Genomic DNA, 23,311 nt, shown 5'->3' with positions numbered 1-23,311 from the left:
TCATAGTCCAACTCTCATATCCATACATGACTACTGGAAAAATCGTAGCCTTGACTAGATGGACCTTTGTTGGCAAAGTAATGTCTCTGCTTTTTAATATGCTATCTAGTTTGGTCATAACTTTCCTTCCAAGGAGAAACCGTCTTTTAATTTCATGGCTGCAGTCACCATCTGCAGTGATTTTGGAGCCCAGACAAATAAAGTCAGCCACTATTTCCACTGTTTCCCCATCTATTTGCCATGAAGTGATGGAACCAGATGCCATGATCTTAGTTTTCTGAATGTTGAGCTTTAAGCTAACTTTTTCACTCTCCTCTTTCACTTTCATCAAGAGATTTAGGTTAGGGATATCTAATAGATTGGGCTTCCCTGGTGGCTCAGAGGTTAAAGCGTCTGCCTCCAATGTGGGAGACCCGGGTTCAATCCCTGGGTCGGGAAGATTCCCTGGAGAAGGAGATGGTAACCCACTCCAGTATCCGTGCCTGGAGAATCCCATGGACAGAGAAGCCTGGTAAGCTACAGTCCACGGGGTCGCAAAGAGTCGGACGACTGAGCGACTGAACGGAATGGAATAGAACATTCTAAAGTCATGAAAACTTTTTTTCCCCCGTATTATCCAGTATAGTTGCCACTGGCCACATGTGGCTATTGAGTACTTGAAATGTGTCAAGTGTGACTGAGGAAATGAATTTTAAAATTCTTTAAATTGTAATTAATTTTAGTTTGAATAGTCACATAAAATAAATAGCTCCCATATTAGACCCCACAAACCTAGAATAATCTTTATCATTCTTTTCACCTCTGATCATGTACATATTATTGGGTTGCAAACAACATTTTTTAATGAAATGGCATAAAGTATTAAAATGGAGGGAAAAGAAAAGAAAATATTAGTACATATTATGTATACTAAGAATTAGTTTTGTTTGTGAGACATTTATGTCCCATGTTTGTGTACTAAGTCACTTTGTAGAGTTAATTTCTTCCAGTGGATCATGGTCAAAAAAATGTTTGAAAACCTCTGTTTGTCCCTGAGTAATGTCACCAAGGGAGAAGGCAATGGCAAGCCACTCCAGAACTCTTGCCTGGAAAATCCCATGGATGGAGGAGTCTGGTAGGCTGCAGTCCGTGGGGTCTCTAAGGGTCGGACACGACTGAGCGACTTCACTTTCACTTTTTACTTTCACACATTGGAGAGGGAAATGGCAACCCACTCCAGTGTTCTTGCCTGGAGAAGCCCAGGGACGGGGGAGCCTGGTGGGCTTCCGTGTATGGGGTCACACAGAGTCGGACACGACTGAAGTGACTTAGCAGCAGCAGCAATGTCACCAAGACCTTGAGAGTGGCATGCTTGCATGGTGCTCCCTTATCCAGCCTGGGGCTCTGCAAGACCTCATTTCAGGAAAGTTCTAGATCCTCAGGCATGTAGTGGGCATGTAACTTCTCTCGATGGTAATGGTAATTAGAAGTGACTTTGTGTTCATCTATCCATCTGGATGCAGGGATCCAAAATCCTACATTTTGGGTGCCCACAGGCAGAATCCAGCTCCCACAGACAACCCTCTTTGGGACCTTGATGTGTTTTTGTATAACCATAACCCACTGGAGCCCAGCAGCTTCTTCCCCTTCTGGTAGCCCAGTCTCTCCAGTTGAACCCCTTGGATGGTGTTTCACTGACTTTACGTGCCCAGCCCCTGAAGATGTTTTGTGTTGCATCTGTGTTAATAGGCATAGACTCCTGGATCTGAAAGGAAACTGAGAGATGACAAAATGCAACCCTTTTACTTTATAGATGGGAAAACAGTGACCCAGAATTGGGGAGTCCCTGCCTGAGACCTCACCAAGAATTAATGGCAGAGTAAAGCCTAGAAGGGATAGGTTCCCTCTGACAGGGAAGCTCCAGATATTAAGAAAAATCTTAGGAGGAGAGAAGGATAGAAAGAGAGAAAAGGAGAGAGGGAGGAAGAAAGAGAGAGAGAAAGAAGGGAGGAAGAAGAAGGAAGGAAGGAGAAAGAGGAAGAAAAGAAAGGGCCGGAGGGAGGAGGGAAGGAGAGGGCATGTGGTAGAATGACAGTCCATGTCCTCTCGGCCCTGGGAAAGGAGGAGAGGGCCTGACCCACAGGCCATATTTCTGCAAGTGGAGCCCCTCTGGTGGCCATCATGCTGGAGGGGCTTCCAGCGAGTAGATGACTGCAGAAGCCAACGGGGGAGCCTGTGGAGCATTGAGCAATGGGACAAGCACCGAAGATACCCAAGAGGGGGTCTACCTCCGGGAGGCCTGTGTCTTTTCAGAACTGAGGCTGCATGGGCTGCCTTTGAGTATCCCCTGACCAATCTCACCTATACCTCATTTTGACCGGCCCTGCAAACTGTCCCTGATCTGAAACAAGGCATTTTCCTGCTGGTCCTGGTATGGCCAGCATGGTGCGGGCCCTGAGCAAGTTCCTCCTTCTCTGAGCCTCAAGTCTCTATCTGTGAAGCTGGGAATGTGATGAGACAGGGCAAGAAGTGCCCTGGGGGCTATGCTGGGGAGACTGGGGGTTCCAAGCAGATGGCTCTCCAGGCCCTACCCCCAGGCAGTCACAGCACCTCTGGAGCCCTAGGCAGGAATCACACCTGGGCCTTCAAGCACGTGGCAGCATAGGAGAGAAGCGGACCAGAGGTGAGGCAAAAGGAAGAGGTAGGAACCATGGTGATCTGGAAGGATTGGAAAACCAACACCAGGCCTCACAAGTAAACCTTGTCTGGGAGCCACATCCCAAGCCGGGCAGCCCTGGTATGGGGGATTTCCCTGAATGGTCACCAGGTCATCATGTATTTACATTCCAAGCATGGTTTGGAATAGAATCAATATAGCCTAGTGGCCTTCTCATCATTTCAATAAAGGGTTCATAGCTTAAAGTCGGGGACTGGGGAGAGAAACCTCCAGACATATAGATGTTCTCTCTGTGCTCTCTGCTGTGATACTAAAAACCTGAAATAAAGGTGAACCCAGGTGACAGCTGCTATTCCTTGGATTTCCCCATAACCTATCAGAGCTTGATGGCCTGCCAGAGTCTCGGGAAGTAAACATTGTATAATTATTTAAACCTCTGGCCCAGAGGCCAAGGGACTGAGTCACTCAAAGTGCAAAGACAATTGCTGGCTTCCTGAAGTTCCTCTATTTCCAACATGGTTTCCAGGGCCCCAGACGAAACCCAAATAGTATTTTTCAGATAAGGAAAGGGTGCCACAAGGCCACACTGCAGGGCAGTACCATTCTCCCTGTTGGGGGTGCCTGACAGATCCCCTTATTTCTCCCAGGAGAGTCTTGATGCGCAGAGGAGACCCTGCTGGGGATCCCCTGAGGAGAGGAGAGAAAACTGAGCATCTCCTAGTCCTACTGATGCCTGCTACTGCTGCTAAGTCACTTCAGTCGTGTCCGACTCTGTGAGACCCCATAGACGGAAGCCCACCAGGCTCCCCCGTCCCTGGGATTCTCCAGGCAAGAACACTGGAGTGGGTTGCCATTTCCCTCTCCAATGTGTGAAAGCAAAAAGTGAAAGTGAAGTCGCTCAGTCGTGTCCGACCCTTAGCGACTCCACGGACTGCAGCCTACCAGGCTCCTCCATCCATGGGATTTTCTAGGCAAGAGTACTGGAGTGGCTTGCCATTGCCTTCTACTGATGCCTATCTGAACTCTAACTCTACCATGTACATGTGGTGTGGCTTCAGGCAGATGAATTGATCTCTCTGTGCCTCAGATTCCCCATATATAAAATACAAGATGGATCATATGGTGTCTGTCTCATGGAGTGGCTGGGAAAATTAAATAAGATGGTAGGTGTGATGCACAAGGCCTGGCACATAATAAATTTTGCCTAACTCACATTAGCTGTTGTTAGCTATTTTCACAGCTCCTCAGCATCCCTGACTGGGAGCTTGGTAAAGGTATTGAGGATAGAGTCAGCAGTGACAAGGGAATTAGTGTTGATCGACAGGAGCTACTCCAAAGTGGGAAAACCACCAAGGCTGGGATTTTTCCCCTTTCTCCATCAAATCTTGTCTGTTCCTCAGTCATTCTTACACAGCTCTGTATGTTATATTCATAAAACCCCATGACCAAGTGTGGCAAGACGATATTTTTGAAACATTAATTGGTATTTCCCCCTCCCGACCTTCCTGAGCCTTCCCTTCATTCAGGGAGCACTGCCTCAGGGACTGGATGAACAGCAGAAGGCAGAGACAAAAGGGGTCGCTTCCTGGCTTTTGAATCTCAGACATCTGTGCCCTTAGAACAGGAAGGGTTTATTACAAAGCTAAATATTCTGAAGAAGCCATGAACTAGGGAGGGGAGAAAGGGCTCCTTTACCCCACAGCTAACAAACTTGATTCCCTGGCCCAGAATTGGGGAGAAGGATCTCAGGGAAAGAAGAGAATACACAGATCTCATTGAGTCCTTAGAAAGAGACTGCCCTCTGAGGCAAGGCAGGGACACAGCCCCAGTGAACACGATGAGGGGAGGGAGTGAGCATGGGGACAGGTCCGTGGTTTGGGCAAAGCAGCCCAAACTTAGCTTCTGCTTGTCTTGAAACAGGAACCAAGTTGGTTATAAGAAAGAATTGAGTTTGGTTTGTTTTTAATCTTTGACTTCAACTGAAAGTACACAGTTTGGGGGGTTTTTACAAGGAGAGTAATATAGAAAAAAGTAAAAAGTTAACTACCTGAGCCGACTTTCTAAATTTGCAAATGAATAACCAGTATGCCGTTCTCATTTTATTGAGTTAACTTCACTCACAAGTGAGAAATCTATCCATCCATCCCTTCATGGACTGCAGTTCCAGCCTCTTGGCCCGTGATGCTCACCCTGGGGAAGGCTGTGCGGGTCTAGCCCAGATCCTCTCTGCTGTCGCTGTAGCATGGCAGCTGGCTGTCAGGCAAGAGCAGTCTGTCTGGCCAAGAGCATGTGGTTCTGACACATGTCCTGACAACATGTTGCTGGAGAAAGCGGTATGAACTGTGTTGCCAGCTTCACCCTGTGACCGCAGTACATGCTGAGGAGCCTGGCAGAGGGAGGCTCTGGAGGAGTTTCTGCTGCAGCAAAGGTTTTACAATATCGTCTTGGGATGACAGACTGTTTTACTGACCTGCTGATTCCGGAAATTGTGGCCAGGCCGGGGCCATCTGTGAGGTTCCCAGAGGGTGCCTGCCTCTGTTCTCCACAGCTGCTGGCACCTGCAGAGCCTGCCTGTCCCAGGGCACCCGCCACGCACACCTGTCAGGCTGTACCTGCCCACGCCAGGGAAGCTGCTCGAGGCTGACACACCCTGGCCTGGGGACAGCAATCACAGCTTCTTCATCATCTATCTGCCAGAAACTCAGGATGACTCTTCCTGGTTTCCTGATCTGCACTCTAGTACCCGCCATCATTATTCTTGCTACTGCTGCTGCTCAGTCACTTCAGTCATGTCCAACTCTGTGCGACCCCATGGATGGCATTATTCTTAAATCTTTGTAAAATCCATAGGCCATTATATATACACAAATACACATATGAAAAAAAGTGAAAGTGTTAGTCACTCAATTGTGTCTCCATTCACTGTAGCCCTCTAGGCTCCTCTGTTCATGGGATTTCCCAGGCAAGAATACTGGAGTGGGTAGCTATTCCCTTCTCCAGGGGATCTTCCCGACCCAGGGATCAAACCTGGGTCTCCTGTATTGCAGGAAGATTCTTTAATGTCTGAGCCACCAGGGAAGCCCAAATACATATATACACATATGTAGACACACATACACACACACACACACACACACACACATATATAAATATTTAAGTAATGGATGGTTGCTATTGAGGGAAAGAAATTAGGTGCCTTTTTTACCTCCCCCAAAGCCTGCTTCCTCCCTAGAGGCAGCTGCTGTTGGCTCTTTTGCACCGCAGGCAGCAGGGCTCAGTAGTGAGAACACAGGTTCTAGAGTCAGAATGCCTGGGTTCAAATCCTGCCTCTACCATTTACTAACTGTATGACCTTGGACAACTGACCACAGCTCTCTGGGCCTCTGTTTCCTCATTTGTAAAATAAAGATAATAAAATATGTAGAATAAAGATAATAACTTTGTAAAATAAAGATAATAATAGCTCCTCCAGAATTATGGAAAACTCTGTGAGATGACATATGTAAACTGCTGAGCACAGTTCCTACTGGAGTAACCGCTCTCTAAATATGATGTTACTATCCTTACTCAGTTACCCCTCCATTTTCTTCATGCATACCTTCCATTCCAAACTCCCTCCTATGCTTCTGCATCTTGGAACACTAACCCCCAGCCCACCTGTTGTAATGTTAAACCTCAGCGCTTAGAGTCTGGTTCCAGGTATTCGTGGGAGGAACAGAGATGTTAATGACACAATCAGATGACATATGCTTGACCCTAAGGGGTTACCAAAAGCAGCTCTCATAGTCTCCCTATTGGAGTTTTCAGGAAACAAATTACTCACTTACTCGAAGCATGCACAGAGCACAAGCACGCTAACACATCCCCCTGGAAACAGCAGATGCGCCCCAGGACAACATAGATCATAACCTCTCATTCCCACTACAGGAAACACCCAGTTCACACATTCCTCTGCAGGATATATCAAAAGCATGTCAGCCACCCACCTCTGCAGCTCAAAGAAACCTATAAACAGAGAAAACTTGGAGATTGGGGAGGTAAAAGGAGGTGCTTACAGTGGAATGGGCTGCAGCCAAGGGCTTTTCTCTTGACAGTCAGCAGGTAGGGAAAACCCGAAAACCTTTGCCCAAGCTGGACTGGTCAAAAAATAGATTTAATAATGCTCAAGCAAAGCTCAGTGGCAGGCTGGTAGGGGTAGTAATTTAGAAAGAACTCCTGCATTGAATAGCAGTTGGGGTACATGACTTTAAGGATTCTTTTTTGTTTTTTTTTAAGATCTGTTTATTTATTTTATTTTTTGATTATGGTGCATCTTTGTTGCTCTGTGCAGGCTTCTCGTTGCAGTGGCTTCTCCTGTTGTGGAGCACAGGCTCCAGGCGCACTGGCTTCAGTAGTTGTGGCTCACAGGCTCTAGAGTACAGGCTCAGTTGTCATGCGTGGGCTTAGTTCCCCCAAGGCATGTGGGATTCTCCTGGACCAGGGATCGAACATTTCAAGGCAGATTCCCAACCACTGGACCGCCAGGGAAGCCCTGAGGATTCTTTAATATTAACTATTGCTTGTACCATACGGAGCCAAAGTGACATGCCAGCAAGTGTACTAAGCATCTGCATATCATTTAGGTAATTTAATACTCACAAATGACCAGAGTTGTTCCCACTTTAGAGATGAGCAGACTGAGAACAGTGTCATGTGATTTGGCCAAGTTCACACAGTGAGTGAGTGGCAGGACTGGGACATAAACGCAGCCTTCCTGACTCTAGCATCCACACTCCTAACTTCTCTGCCTCTAGCTGCTTAGCACCCCTTGCCACACAGGGAACCCGTGTCTCTCTGGTCTTACTAGAGGAAACAGGATTGGTGCATGTGTTCTGATTCAACTCCAAAATCAAACTGAGGGGCCCTGTTCTGAACTACCAGACAACTCTTATATCCAGACCCAGGCAGATAGCTTTCTACCTGTGAAATGGCTGGATCCTCACTTGAGTCTCCTCCTGGGTCTTTAGCGAATACCTGTTAACACACTAAGGGTACTTTGGGAGCTGGGCGGCGCGCGCCAGCTGCTGCACTCAATTGTTTTCTGGGGCCCTGAGCTACGGAAAGCTCATTGCTGAACCAGTTGCTTCTCTGCTTGATGTTTCACTGTTCAGACAGAAGCTCCACTGTTTTTATTACACCTCCAGCCAGTTATTCACAGTTGTTATAGTATCTCATGTCAGTTTTGTCACTCTTTTAATTATACCCCAGCATTACATAGGTGCTTCTATAATATCTTTTAAAGATTGTTTTAAAGATGACTCAGAATGTGGGAACACTTTTACCTACAAAATCAAGTGACCCTCAGGAAAGGAAAAAAAAATGTGCCGGTGCCACATCAGTAGACAGAACATTTGACTTAGGTTGTGTTGTTTTGAAAGAAGAATCATGCTAATATCTGCTTTTAAGAGAGACTAATAAATCTGATAAAAGGCATCACAGACTAGTTTAAAAGTAGGACCAGTTAGAGGAGAAAGGAAAAGGTGGAGGGAAAGAAAGAGGCACAGAAAAGAACACACAGAGACAGAGCTGTTTCTGATTGGAAGAGATTTTAAATCATTTTGTCCAATCTTCTTGACAACTAAGGAAGGAATTGAAGCCAGAAAAGTTGCAGGATTTTGCAGTCCTGTAGAAAACTAGGTGACTGCAGAAAGGGCATTGGAACCTGGGTTACCCCCAGCACGGCCTATCAGAGAGACAGGCGTGAACTGAGTAGTGGCAGAGGGAGAGCGGAAGAGCCAGGAGGAGGAGCCGGGTCCTGAAATTGTCTCCTGCTGGGTTCAACTGTCGTGCTCCTTTTTCAACTTCTGAGGGGCAGTCACCCCTCCCTTTCCAATATGTTGTTTAGCTCCAGCAGTTTTAAACTTCCTTGGTAGCATTTGGGAAAGAGCTTTACTCACAAATTTAGTTGTGGAATTAAGATGTATTTTCTCATAGAACACTAAAGATATGCTAAGAATATAGAACCTTAATTTTTAATCTCATAGGTACTGACCAGCTGATTTTCTTTCTTAAAAAATTATTCTGACAGCCATTGACAACTGATTATCTTTCTTTCATTCTTGGAAGGATTAAGATTGTTCTTAATTTTAGAACAGTCTTAATCTTAATTGTTCTTAAGTCTTACAGTGCCTGAAGAAAATGTGCTTTTAAAAAAATCAGTATTTGTTTCTCTGCTCAGAACCTGTTGTATCCAGATCAAATTCAGAATGGGTGAATCTGTGTGTAACTGGTTCTTATTGCAAATAATTTTTTAAATACAACTTTAAAACTCTTCAGGGATACAAAGGAATAATTTAAGTCTGAGATGGTATTCCTAAATTAATTTGTACTTGTGATTTTTGTATAAACAGGATTGAACCAAGTTTAATTTCTTTTTCTTCATTCTTAATGCCTGGTGTTCCATTTGGGAAACAATGAGGCTGCAAACTGGACATGGAACAATAGACTGGTTCCAAATAGGAAAAGGTGTACATCAAGGCTGTATATTGTCACCTTGCTTATTTAACTTATATGCAGAGTACATCATGAGGAATGCTGGGCTGGAAGAAGCACAAGCTGGAATCAAGATTGCTGGGAGAAATATCAATAACCTCAGATATGCAGATGACACTACCCTTATGGCAGAAAGTGAAGAGGAACTCAAAGGCCTCTTGATGAAAGTGAAAGAGGAGAGTGAAAGGTTGGCTTGAAGCTCAGCATTCAGAAAACGAAGATCATGGCATCTGGTCCCATCACTTCATGGGAAATAGATGGGGAGACAGTGGAAACAGTGTCAGACTTTATTTTTTTGGGCTCCAAAATCACTGAGGATGCTGATTGCAGCCATGAAATTAAAAGACGCTTGCTCCTTGGAAGGAAAGTTATGACCAACCTTGATAGTATATTAAAAAGCAGAGACATTACTTTGCCAACCAAGGTCCGTCTAGTCAAGGCAATGGTTTTTCCTGTGGTCATGTATGGATGTGAGAGTTGGACTGTGAAGAAAGCTGATCGCCGAAGAATCGATGCTTTTGAACTGTGGTGTTGGAGAAGACTCTTGAGAGTCCCTTATACTGCAAGGAGATCCAACCAGTCCATTCTAAAGGAGATCGATCCTGGATGTTCATTGGAGGGACTGATGCTAAAGCTGAAACTGCAATATTTTGGCCACCTCATGCGACGAGTTGACTCACTGGAAAAGACTGTGATGCTGGGAAAGGTTGGGGGCGGGAGGAGAAGGGGACGACAGAGAATGAGATGGCTGGATGGCATCACCGACTCTGTGGACATGAGTTTGAGTGTACTCAGGGAGTTGGTGATGGACAGGGAGGCCTGGCGTGCTGTGATTCATGGGGTCGCAGAGAGTCGGACACGACTGAGCGACTGAACTGAACTGAACTGAACTGAGGCTGCAAAAATGTCCACTTTGGTGACCATTGGTCACATGAGGCTATTTCAATGTAAATTTATATTAATTAAAATTAACAAAATAAAAAATTCAGTACCACAGTCACACTAGCCACATTTTAAGTGCCCAACAGTCACATATGGCTAGCAATTATTATATTGGACAGTGTAGATATAGAACATTTTCATAGCTCAGAAAATTCTATTGGACATCACTGCTTAAGAACCAGTAATTGCAGATGTCTCTCCTGGATAACAAAGTGTATCCAAATAGCATAAAACAGAAGATAGAGGTTCCTGCCTTTTAGAAATATATCACATGACCCATATGTCTAAACTTGTTAACTTCATGGATTATTTAACAAGTGAGAAGAGCTAATGTCCTGCTTTGAGGCTTTGAAGAGCTAATGTCCTGCTTTGAGGCTTTGAAGAGCTAATGTCCTGCTCTCCAATGTTGCTTTAAAAGATAGGCAGTTCCTAGCATGAAGCAGCTCAAAATTTCATGTGTAAGTCAATTTGGAATTTAAAAGTCATTGGCCCATAAGATAAATGTTATAAATAACATGACTGAATTTTAGTACTTTCTGAAATAAAAATTAATGGAAATAATAGCCAGCAGAAAATCGACAATAAAATTTTAGAGTTTCAAAGGGTGTTACAGATTGGAAGGAAGAAATGACCACCCTGCCCCCCCCCCATACACTCACAGAATAAGATTAGATTAAGTTGCTGACTTAACCGAGAGTACAAAATCTTACTGGAAATGAGGTGGCTTCCAGGGGAACAGCAGATGTGGCATATCTCAGTGGCACTTCCCTTGACCCCCACAGTTCCTACTGGCACTGTCTGAATAAGAAAAGGTCTGTAAGCTCAAATCTTACACATCTGCTGCCCATTTATAGTCATGGCTTACATCAGCAACATGGAAGAACCAATGAGGCGTGTATTAATTTTTTATTAAAATACTTATTTATTTGTCTGTGCCAGGTCTTAGTTGCAACATGGGATCTTTGATCTTAGTTGGGGCATGTGGGATCTTTAGTTGCAGCATGTGAACTCTTAGTTATGGCATATGGGGTCTAGTTCCCTGACCAGAAATCAAACTTGGACCCACTGAATTGGGAGCTCGGAGTCAGCCACTGGACCACCAGGGACGTCCTATTTTTTTTTTTTTAATTTATTTATTTGACTATGGATGCATGCATTTCTGTTTATGGGACTATTTATAAACATCAGACATCTGTGGACTCCAGTCATAGCCAGCATCACAGAAACAGCACCCTCATGCTGAACGAAGCAGTAGAGTTAGGGCAGGGAGCCCAAGGCTACTCTACCCCCAAAGGTCTGTTTTCCCAGTCCATCGCCTCTCTGATTTTATGGCTTTTATCTGAATGGTTCAAAGATTGAGTTTTGACTGAAAACCAGGATCACTAAACAATCTTTCTAGAAAATCAAATCACAAAAAATTAATTGATCTTGGAAGCTGGTTCTTGAGAAATACGTTGAGATCAATTAGAAGAGGTAGATGAAAGAATTCCCTGGTGGCCTAGTGCTTAGGATTCAATGTTTTTACTGTGGAGGCCCAGGTTCAATCCTGGTCCAGGAATCATCCTGCATGCTGTCCAGTGTGGCCAAAAGACCAAAAATAATAAATAAATAAATGTTTTTGTTCAGTCACTTAGTTGTGTCCAACTCTTTGCAAATCCATGGACTATAGTACACCAGGCTTCCCTGTCCTTCACTATCTCCCAGAGTTTGCTCAAACTCATATCCATAGAGTCAATGATGCCATCCAACCATCTCATCCTCTGTTGCCCTCTTCTCCTGCCCTCAATCTCTCCCAGCATCAGGGTCTTCTCCGATGAGTCAGCTCTTCATATCTGGTGGCCAAAGTATTGGAGTTTCAGCTTCACCATCAGTCCTTCCAATGAATATTCAGGATTGATTTCCTTTAGGATTGACTGGCTTCATCTCCATGCAGTTCAAGGGACTCTGAAGAGTCTTCTCCAACACCACAGTTTGAAAGCCTCAATTTTTCGGCACTCAGCCTTCTTTATGGTTCAACTCTCACATCCAAACATGACTACTTGAAAAGCCATAACTTTGACTAGACAGACCTTTGTCTCTGCTTTTTAAAACACTGTCTAGTTTTGTCATAGCTTTTCTTCCAAGGAGCAAGCATCTTTTAATTTCATAGTCACTGTCCAAAGTGATTTGAAGCCCAAGAAAATAAAGTCTGTCACTGTTTCCATTCTTTCCCCATCTATTAGCCATGAAGTGCTGGGACTAGATGTCATGATCTTCGTTTTTTGAGTGTTGAGTTTTAAGCCATTTTTTTCACTGTCCACTTTCACCTTTATCAGGAGGCTCTTTAGTTCTTCACTTTCTGCTGTAAGGGTGGTGTCATCTGCATATCTGAGGTTATTGATATTTCTCCCACAATCTTGATTCCAGCTTGTGCTTCATCCAGCCCAGCATTTCTCATGATGTACTCTGCATATGAGTTAAATAAGCAGGATGACAGTATGCAGCCTTGACATACTCCTTTCCCAACTTTGAACAAGTCCATTGTTCCATGTCCAGTTCTAAGTGTTGCTTCCTGACTTACATACAGGTTTCTCAGGAGGCAGGTAAAGTGGTATTCCCATCTCTTGAAGAATTTACCACAGTTTGTTGTGATCCACAGAAAGGCTTTAGCATAGTCAATGAAGCAGAAGTAGATGTTTTTCTGGAATTCCCTTGCTTTTTCTATGATCCAACAGATGTTTACAATTTGATTTGAGATTCCTCTGCCTTTTCTAAATCCACCTAGTACATCTGGAAATTCTCAGTTCACATATTGTTGAAGCCTAGCTTGAAGGATATTGAGCATTACCTTGCTATCATATGGAATGAGCAGAATTGTGTGGTAGTCTGGACATTCTTTGGCATTGCTTGTTTGGAAGTGGAATGAAAACTGATCTTTTCCAGTCCTGTGGTAACTGCTGAGTTTTCCAAATTTGCTGGCATATTGAGTGCAGCACTTCAGCAGCGTCATCTTTTAGGATTTGAAATAGCTCAGCTGGTATTCCATCACCTTCACTAGCTTTGTTCATAGTGATGCTTCCTAAGGCTCACATGACTTCACATTCCAGATGTCTGGCTCTAGGTGAGTGATCACACCATCATGGTTATCTGAGTCATTAAGACCTTTTTTGTACAGTTCTCCCAGTATTCTTACCACCTCTTCTTAATATCTTCTGCTTCTGTTAGGTCCATACCGTTTCTGTCCTTTATTGTGCCCATCTTTCCATGAAATGTTCCCTTGGTATCTCTAATTTTATTGATGAGATCTCTAGTCTTTCCCTTTCTATTGTTTTCCTCTATTTCGTTGCTCTCTTAAGAAGATTTTCTTATCTCTGCTTGCTATTCTTTGGAACTCTGCATTCAGATGTGTATATCCTTCCTTTTCTCCTTTGCCTTTCACTTTTCTCAGCTATTTGTAAGGCCTCCTCAGACAACCATTTTGCCTTTTTGCATTTCTTTTTCTTCGGGCTGTTTTTGATCATGGCCTCCTGTAAATGTCACTAACCTCTGTCCATAGTTCTTCAGGCACTCTTATCAGATCTAATCCTGTGAATCTATTTGTCACTTCCACTGTGAACTGAACTGTATAATCATAAGGGATTTGATTTAGCTCATACCTGAATGGCCTGGTGGTTTTCCCTACTTTCCTTAATTTAAGTCTGAATTTGGCAATAAGGAGCTCATGATCTGAGTCACAGTCAGCTTCCAGTCTTGTTTTTGCTGACTGTATAGAGCTTCTCCATCTTCTGTTACAAAGAATATAATCAATCTGATTTCAGTATTGACCATCTGGTGATGCCCATATGTAGAGTCATCTCTTGTGTTGTTGGAAGAGGGTGTTTGCTATAACTGGTACGTTCTCTTGGCAAAACTCTGTTAGCCTTTGCCCTGCTTCATTTTGTACTCCAAGGTCAAACTTGCCTATTGCTCCAGCTTAACTCTGAACTACCTACTTTTTCATTCCAGTCCCCTATGATGAAAAGATCATGGCATCCAATCCCATCACTTCATTGCAAATAGATGGGGAAACAATGGAAATAGTGAGAGATTTTATTTTGGGGGGCTCCAAAATCACTGCAGATGGTGACTGCAGCCATGAAATTAAAAGATGCTTGCTCCTTGGAAGGAAAGCTATGACCAACCTAGACAGCCTATTATAAAACAGAGACATTACTTTGCCAACAAAGATCTGTCTAGTCAAAGCTATGGTTTTTCCAGTAGTCATGTATGGATGTGAGAGTTGGACCATAAGAAAGGCTGAGTGCTGAAGAACTGATGCTTCTGAACTGTGGTGTTGGAGAAGACTCTTGAGAGCCCCTTGGACAGCAAGGAGATCTAACCAATCCTTCCTAAAGGAAATGAGTCCTGAGTATTCATTGGAAGGACTGATGCTGAAGCTGAAACTCCAATACTTTGGCCACCTGATGGGAAGAACCGACTCACTGGAGAAGACTCTGATGCTGGGAAAGATTGAAGGCGGAAGGAGAAGGGGACGACAGAGGATGGGATGGTTGGATGGCATCACCAACTCGATGGACATGAGTTTGAGTAGGCTCCAGGAGTTGGTGAAGGGCAGGGAAGCCTGGCGTGCTTCAGTCCATGGGGTTACCAAGAGTCAGACGTGACTGAGCAACTGAACTGAACTGATGATGAAAAGGACATCTTTTTTGGTGTTAGTTCTAGAAGGTCTTGTAGGTCTTCATAGCACCATTGAAGTTCATCTTCTCCAGCATTAGTGTTTGGGGCATAGATTTGGATTACTGTGATAGTGAATGCTTTGCCTTGGAAACAAACCTAGATCATTGTGTCATCTTTGAGATTGCACCCAAGTACTACATTTCAGACTCTCTTGTTGACTATGAAAAAAAAATAGATAAAAAATTTTAAAAAAAGAGAGATGAAATTTGTGTAGTGATTCTGGAGGGACTTTTGGATCCTTTGAAGAGCTCTCATCATTGATGGTGGCGATTATACTATTTTTTCTTATTTTATTTTCAGACTCACAGTTTTATTTCCCTCAGCAATAGTAGATCATTACATTGCTCATATAAACAGAATCTATATTTTTCTCACAAATTTGGGGGAGATGGGAGAATGAAATATTTTTCAGGGGACACTGAGCAGGAATTAGAAAAAGAAGCAAAATAATAATAATAGTAAGACCAAGGAGAATGTTTGTGGACCTTATGGGAGTGGGAAAGGATTGCTCTGAGCTCTGGAGAGGATGTGATGGTCAAGATACCAGTGGAGCCCTGAAATATATTTGTGGAATACTTCATGAACTTTTGAAATGCTTTACATGTATAAACTCATTTTCTGAGTTAATTAATGATTTAGTTAACTAGCTAACTCATTTAACTTTTGTCTTAAATTTAAGACAGGAAAAAGAAATGTTAAATAAAGAGCATGAACTTCTTGAGAAAAAGACTATAGGAAAGATATTATTCTCCCACCTCAGATAAAAGTTGTCAGTATTAGCAGATTCAGGGATAATCCACCAGCTTTTGGCCCTTCAGTGCATTTATGGTTCAAGATGTGGGAGGTAATTGAAAGTCCGGCATTTCTGTTCCTTGTCTTCAAAAGGTGTAAGGAACATGAGATCAGTTGTGGAGATCATCTTTGAGAATCTGAAGAAAACTACAGTATAATGTGTATAACACCAAATTTTATGTTTCATTAGAAATATTAGATATCAGGTATATCAGGGTATGCTGCAGTTAAAAAAACGCCTTAGAGGCTATGACAACAGAAATTCCTCCTTGCTCATGATCGACGTTCATCCTGGGTTAGCTCTGAGCTCTGCTCCAGGACTGCTCTATCAGGAATGCAAGCTGCTGCATCCTGCCCACCATCTGGAATATCACTGGTCGCTGGGCTATTGGAAAGGCAATGCGGCAGATCCCATGCTGGCTCCTAGGGCTTCCAGTTGGAAGTGACACACAATTTTCATTCACGTTTCACTGTCAAGCAAGACACTATGTGTAGTCCTTCATGTGCCAAAAATTTCAATAAACAGACATAACAGTTACCACACTAGGTCAAGACCCTTGATCTAGGTGTTCTTTAGGTTCCTTGGGAGTTCACAGTTTCTTTGAGTACAGTTTTAATTTACACTTATTCAGAGTTTAGCCAGCAAGTCTACGTGTCTAAATCAGTTCAGTCACTCAGTCGTGTCCGACTCTCCGCGACCCCATGAATCACAGCACGCCAGGCCTACCTGTCCATCACCAACTCCCGGAGTTCACTCAAACTCAGGTCCACAGAGTCGGTGATGCCATCCAGCCATCTCATCCTCGGTCGTCCCCTTCTCCTCCCATCCCCAACCTTTCCCAGCATCAGAGTCTTTTCCAGTGAGTCAACTCGTCGCATGAGGTGGCCAAAGTATTGCAGTTTCAGCTTTAGCATCAGTCCTTCCAATGAACACCCAGGATCGATCTCCCTTAGAATGGACTGGTTGGATCTCCTTGCAGTCCAAGGGACTCGCAAGAGTCTTCTCCAGCACCACAGTTCAAAAGCATCAATTCTTCGGCGATCAGCTTTCTTCACAGTCCAACTCTCACATCCATACATGACCACGGGAAAAACCATAGCCTTGACTAGACAGACCTTGGTTGGCAAAGTAATGTCTCTGCTTTTTAATATGCTATCTAGGTTGGTCATAACTTTCCTTCCAAGGAGTAAGCGTCTTTTAATTTCCTGGCTGCAATCAGCATCTGCAGTGATTTTGGAGCCCAAAAAAATAAAGTCTGCCATGGTTTCCACTGTTTTTCCATCTATTTCCCATGAAGTGATAGGACCAGATGCCATGATCTTTGTTTTCTGAATGTTGAGCTTCAAGCCAACCTTTTCACTCTCCTCTTTCACGTTCATCAAGAGGCTTTTGAGTTCCTCTTCACTTTCTGCCATAAGGTTAGTATCATCTGCATATCTGAGATTATTGATATTTCTCCCGGCAATCTTGATTCCAGCTTGTGCTTCTTCCATCCCAGCGTTCCTCATGATGTACTCTGCATATAAGTTAAATAAGCAGGGTGACAATATACAACCTTGACGTACTCCTTTTCCTATTTGGAACCAGTCTGTTGTTCCATGTACAGTTCTGACTGTTGCTTCCTGACCTGCATACAGGTTTCTCAAGAGGCAGGTCAGGTGGTCTGGTATTCCCATCTCTTTCAGAATTTTCCACAGTCCCCTCCAATCAAGTGGTCATCCTTACAATTAGGATAAGAGTGGGCCTTCTAATAGGATATGAGCATAAATTTGTGGACAGTTACTTCAGCCTTGAGTAAGAATTGAGGAATTGAGTGATTGTCTCCCTAGGACCCCTAGGGGCTTCCTCCAAAAGAGAAGGTTGGATTCCTCACTGCCAAAGTTGTCTCAACAGTTTATGTGTAAAGAGGTTGGACCAGACAGCTATTAATATCCCTTCTGACCCTGAAACTTATGTTCTAGACAGGTGAATGGAGAAGGCAATGGCACCCCACTCCGGTACTCTTGCCTGGAAAATCCCATGGACGGAGGAGCCTGGTAGGCTTCAGTCCATGGGGTCGCTAAGAATCGTACACGACTGCGCGACTTCACTTTCACTTTTCACTTTCATGCATTGGAGAAGGAAATGGAAACCCACTCCAGTGTTCTTGCCTGGAGAATCCCAGGGACGGTGGATTCCCTGGGATTCCCTAGTGGAATCCCTGGTGGGCTGCCGTCTATGGGGTCACACAGAGTCGGACTTGACTGAAGCGACTTAGCAGCAGCAGCAGACAGGTGCCTACTATTATTAAATACTAGATGACCATTTTATAAAATGGTCATTCAAAGTATATTCCAGGGGGAAAAAATCTAGAAAAGAAGCTATGAGAAAGTCTAAGCAAGAGATCAGTAGCCTCAAAAGGCAAGTGTAGGTCTACAGTATCATCAAATGCTGACCATAGCACTGCCATCCCAGTGACTTCAGCCCCTTTATAAGGTCTCCACCAGCTCTTTCCCCCAACTACACACATTTGACAATGTTTTCAATGTTATGGAAAGTGCTATTCAAAGGCAGTTGTAAGGTATGTCATGTCATCAACCTCCTTCCAACTTGAGCGCCTCTTTTTCAGAAAGTCAGCCACAATTGAGCATCCTCGTTTCATAGTTGTGTAAACTGAGAGACAGAGAGGGGCTGGAACTTGCTCAACAGAAAGACCAGTTGGAGGCAGTCAGCCACCCCTTTCCTCAAGACTCATAAGTCAATGGCAAGACCTAAATTCCCTTTGGGGCTTGGTATTGATCCAGAGATCTCCCAAGAAATGGTATTTCCAGATCATTTATCTTGCAATACTCTACTTCCTCTTTTATTTTTAATTTGTGAATTTGGGCTCTATTATCTATTTCTGTTTCATTGACTATGCCAAAGCCTTTGACTGTGTGGATCACAATAAATTATGGAAAATTCTGAAAGAGATGGGAATACCAGACCACCTGACCTGCCTCTTGAGAAACTGTATGCAGGTCAGGAAGCAACAGTTAGAAACTGGACATGGAACAACAGACTGGTTCCAAATAGGAAAAGGAGTACGTCAAGGTTGTATATTGTCACCCTGCTTATTTAACTTATATGCAGAGTACATCATGAGGAACGCTGGGATGGAAGAAGCACAAGCTGGAATCAAAATTGCTGGGAGAAATATCAATAACCTCAGATATGCAGATGACACCACCCTTATGGCAGAAAGTGAAGAGGAACTCAAAAGCCTCTTGATGAAAGTGAAAGAGGAGAGTGAAGAGGTTGGTTTGAAGCTCAACATTCAGAAAACAAAGATCATGGCATCTGGTCCCATCACTTCATGGGAAATAGATGGAAAAACAGTGGAAACAGTGTTAGACTTTATTTTTTTGGGCTCCAAAATCACTGCAGATGCTGATTGCAGCCATGAAATTAAAAGACGCTTACTCCTTGGAAGGAAAGTTATGACCAACCTAGATAGCATATTAAAAAGCAGAGACATTACTTTGCCAACCAAGGTCCGTCTAGTCAAGGCTATGGTTTTTCCCGTGGTCATGTATGGATGTGAGAGTTGGACTGTGAAGAAAGCTGATCGCCGAAGAACTGATGCTTTTGAACTGTGGTGCTGGAGAAGACTCTTGAGAGTCCCTTGGACTGCAAGGAGATCCAACCAGTTCATCCTAAAGGAGATCGGTCCTGGGTGTTCATTGGAAGGACTGATGCTAAAGCTGAAACTGCAATCCTTTGGCCACCTCATGTGAAGAGTTGACTCACTGGAAAAGACTCTGATGCTGTGAAGGATTGAGGGCAGGAGGAGAAGGGGACGACAGAGAATGAGATGGCTGGATGGCATCACCGACTCTGTGGACATGAGTTTGAGTGAACTCCAGGAGTTGGTGATGGACGGGGAGGCCTGGCGTGCTGTAATTCATGGGGTCGCAAAGAGTCGGACACGACTGAGCGACTGAACTGACTGATTGCAAGAAAAAGGTTATGTTCACTCAGAAGTCTCTGTCTGCTGAAGTAGACTTATAAACTCTTGTCTTAATGCCACTCACCTTTTAAAGATGTCTTAGCTCGGCATACTCAGCCTAATGATGTATTAAAGGTACTCTGCTAATCATGCTCACCCTTTCTGCTTTTTCTGCCAGCTAATATTATAATTGTGTGTTATGGCAGCTTTTTAAAGAAAAAGAGCCTTCTTGATGGTTATCTCTTTGTTTCTTTTTACAGTTCCATATCAGCAGAATCCTTACAGTCCTCGGGGCAGCTCCAATGTCATCCAGTGCTACCGATGTGGAGACACCTGCAAAGGGGAGGTGGTTCGCGTCCACAATAACCACTTCCACATCAGATGCTTCACCTGTCAAGGTAGGAGGTCCAGTCTCCCAACTCCCTTCTCAGATCACTGGCCATACTCTCACCCCAGGACATGCCACAGGGCAGGCAGAACAAACAAACAGGCAGTTAAGATACTTACAAAGGCCTAAAAAGACCTTCCTTGAGCTGGTTATAAGAATTCTCTCTTCAGCAGTGTGGCATGAGATGAGAGGGTAGAGTAAAGGATGTGGTGGGATGCAGGTGGGGAGAGGGAGCCTGGAGACCCTGGAGTGGAAGTGTTGGCCCAGAAGGAAAATGGCACTCCTGCAAGCTTACTTTACACATTTGAGAAGACTCCTGGTTTGTGCCTATAAATCAATTTGAGAGCCAATGAAAGGGCAAAACTGTCATGGCTAAAATTTGGCATGGCTCTGAGATAAGGGTGAGAGTCCTCAGAGGTTAGGTTTAACAAGGGAGAAGATACATCAAGTGAGCTAAGCATTCCAAAAGAAGGCTCACTAGAGGCAGGAAAAGAGGAACTGGGCTGAAGGAGCCTTGTGGGCCCTCTCAAACCAGGCCACCCTCCTTCCCCCGTGTCCCTGACTAATGCCGCTCCAGCCTCCACTTTTTGAACTTTTCTTCCAGGCTTCTTGTTCCACAGAGAAGCCATTCTGATACTGGATTGTCCTTTGGGTTTAGAGAATGTTTGACCTCTAAGCCGTAACTTCCACTTACTGGTTTTAGATTTGTCCTCATGGGGTTTTATGAGCTCTTTGTGATAGCTTTTCCCCATGGCTACCCTACACATGCTTGTAGTCAGGTCTCTCCCACACCCAATTATATTGCAGGTCCTTACACTGGGCTTCATCTGAATTGATTCCAACTTGTGTAATCATCCTAGAGTCTTCCTCCCTGATTCTTTCCAGTTTGTCACTATCATTCCTAAAGCATAATGCTCATAACAGACCACATTTCTCAAGGTCTGCCAAATACAGCAAGGACTACATTTCTTTAATGTGACTGATACTAAATTAACTTCCTGAGGAACCACTTCACACCACTGATATATATTGAATTTAAGGTCAGTTGAAACCACCAGACCTTTGCATTTTAGTGCCTGCTACTAACCTTAGCCTCATGCATCTGAGATTGACTTCCTCTGCCATCAAGTAAAGTCCCAGATTTCTTTCCCCAGAATCTAACTGGACTCTTCACTGAGCAAATAAATTTCGTATACATATTCCCTACTTTATCTATGGAAGATTGTATGGAATATATTTAAATTATGTGGTTTCCTTTTTTAATTTTTGTTTTGTATTGGAGTATAGTTGATTTACAATGTTTTGTTAGTTTCAAGTGTAAGCAAAGTACTTCGGTTGTATATGCAAATATATATATATATATATATCTTCTTTTTCAAAGCCTTTTCCTATTTAGATTATAATAGAATATAGGGTAGAGTTCCCTGTGATATACAGTAGGTCCTTGTTGGTTATCTATTTTAAATATAGTAGTGTGTATATGTCAATTCCAAATTTATCCCCCCCGCACCTTTCCCCTTTGGTAACCATAAGTTTGTTTCCTAAAGTTGTGAGTCTGTTTCAGTTTTATGAAAAAGCGCATTTGTATTATTTTTTTAGATGCTGTGTAGAAGTGATACTATATGATATTTGTCTTTCTCTGCCTGACTTATTTCACTTAGTATGATAATCTTCAGGTTCATCCATGTTGCTGCAAATGGCATTATTTGATTCTTTTTAATGGCTGAGTAATAGTCTATTGTATATATTACCACATCTTCTTTTTTGTTTCCTCTGTTAATGGATATTTAGGTTGCTTCCACATCCTGGCTATTGTAAATTGTGCTGCAATGAACACTGGGGCACATGTATCTTTTTGAATTATAGTTTCCTCTGGATATATGCCCAAGATTGGGATTGCTGGGTCATAGGGTAGTTCTATTTTTAATTTTTTAAAGAAACCTCCATACTCTTTTCCACAGTGGCTACTAATTTACATTCCAACGAACAGAGTAGTGGGTTCCCTTTTCTCCACACCCTCTCCAGTATTTATTGTTTGTAGATTTTTTAATAATGGCAATTCTAACCAGTATGAGGTGATATCTCATTGTAGTTTAGATTTGCATTTCTGTAATAATTAGTGCTGTTGGAGAAATGTCTGTTTAGCTCTTCCATCCATTTTTTAAATTTGATTGTTTTTTTGATATTGGGCTACATGAGCTGTTTGTGTATTTTTGAGATTAATCACTTGTTCGTTGCTTCATTTGCAAATATTTTCTCCCATTCTGAGGACTGTCTTTTCATTTTGCTTATGGTTTCCTTTGCTGCTCAAAGGCTTTTATGTTTAATTAGGTCCCATTTGTTTATTTTTGTTCTTATTTTCATTAGGTGGATTGAAAAAGATATTACTGTAATTTATGACAGAAAGTGTTCTGCCTATGTTTTCCTCTAAGAGTTTTATAGTATCCAACATTACATTTAGGTCTTTAATCCATTTTGAGTTTATTTTTGTGTATGGTGTTAGGGACTACTCTAATTTCATTCTTTTACATGTAGCTGTCCAGTTTTCCAAGCAGCATTTATTGAAGAGACTATCTTTTATCCATTGTAAATTTTTGCCTCCTTTTTCTTAGATTAGGTGACCATAAGTACATGGGCTTATCTCTGCACATTCTATCCTGTTCTACTGATCTTTATTTCTGTTTTTGTGCCAGCACCATTTGTTTTAATGACTATAGCTTTATAGTATAGTCTGAAGTCTGAGCCTGATTCCTCCATTTTTCTTTCTCAAGATTGCTTTGGCTATCTGGTGTCTTTTGAGTTTCCATACAAATTTTAAATCTTTTTGTTCTAGTTCTGTGAAAAATGCCATTGGTGATTTAATAGGGATTGCACTGAATCTGTAGATTACCTTGGGTAGTATAGTCATTTTGACAATATTTTTTTCTTGCTTTTTTTAAAAAAAACTTTTTATTTTAAATTGGGGTATAGTCCATTAATAAATAATGTTGTGACAATTTCAAGTGAATAACGAAAGGACCCAGTCATACATACACATGTATCCATTCTTCCCCAAACTCACCTCCCAGCTAGGTCACTACACAACATTGAGCAGAGTTCAATATATTACACAGTAGGTCCTTGTCAGCTATCCATTTTAAACATAGCAGTGTACATATGTCCATCCAAAACTCTCCAACTATCCCTTCTCTCACCCCTCCCCCTGGCAGCTATAAGTTCATTTTCCAAGTGTGGTTCTCTTCCTGTTTTGTAAGTAAGTTCATTTGTATCATTTCTTTCTAGATTCCACATATAAGAGATGTTATATGATATTTCTCC

General features: G+C 42.9%; 1 protein-coding gene across 7 annotated transcripts in view; it reads left to right on the top strand.

The window, feature by feature from the left end:
* The window catches only part of ABLIM3 (actin binding LIM protein family member 3), a 142,491-nt gene that overhangs the window by 31,441 nt on the left and 87,739 nt on the right, over positions 1-23,311 (top strand). For all 7 annotated transcript variants that reach the window (XM_088838572.1, XM_088838571.1, XM_088838570.1 and 4 more), the window contains one exon: positions 19,866-20,003. In XM_088838572.1, coding sequence (XP_088694698.1) covers positions 19,866-20,003 — 138 coding nt within the window. The remainder of the gene's footprint in view (positions 1-19,865; positions 20,004-23,311) is intronic.

Source organism: Moschus berezovskii, chromosome 8 (assembly GCF_049115385.1).
Source record: "Moschus berezovskii isolate FMDL1 chromosome 8, NW_MosBer_1.0, whole genome shotgun sequence".
Classification (NCBI taxonomy): Eukaryota; Metazoa; Chordata; class Mammalia; order Artiodactyla; family Moschidae; genus Moschus; species Moschus berezovskii.
Note: the sequence above shows the minus strand (reverse complement) of the source record. Positions and strands in the feature narration are given on the sequence as shown.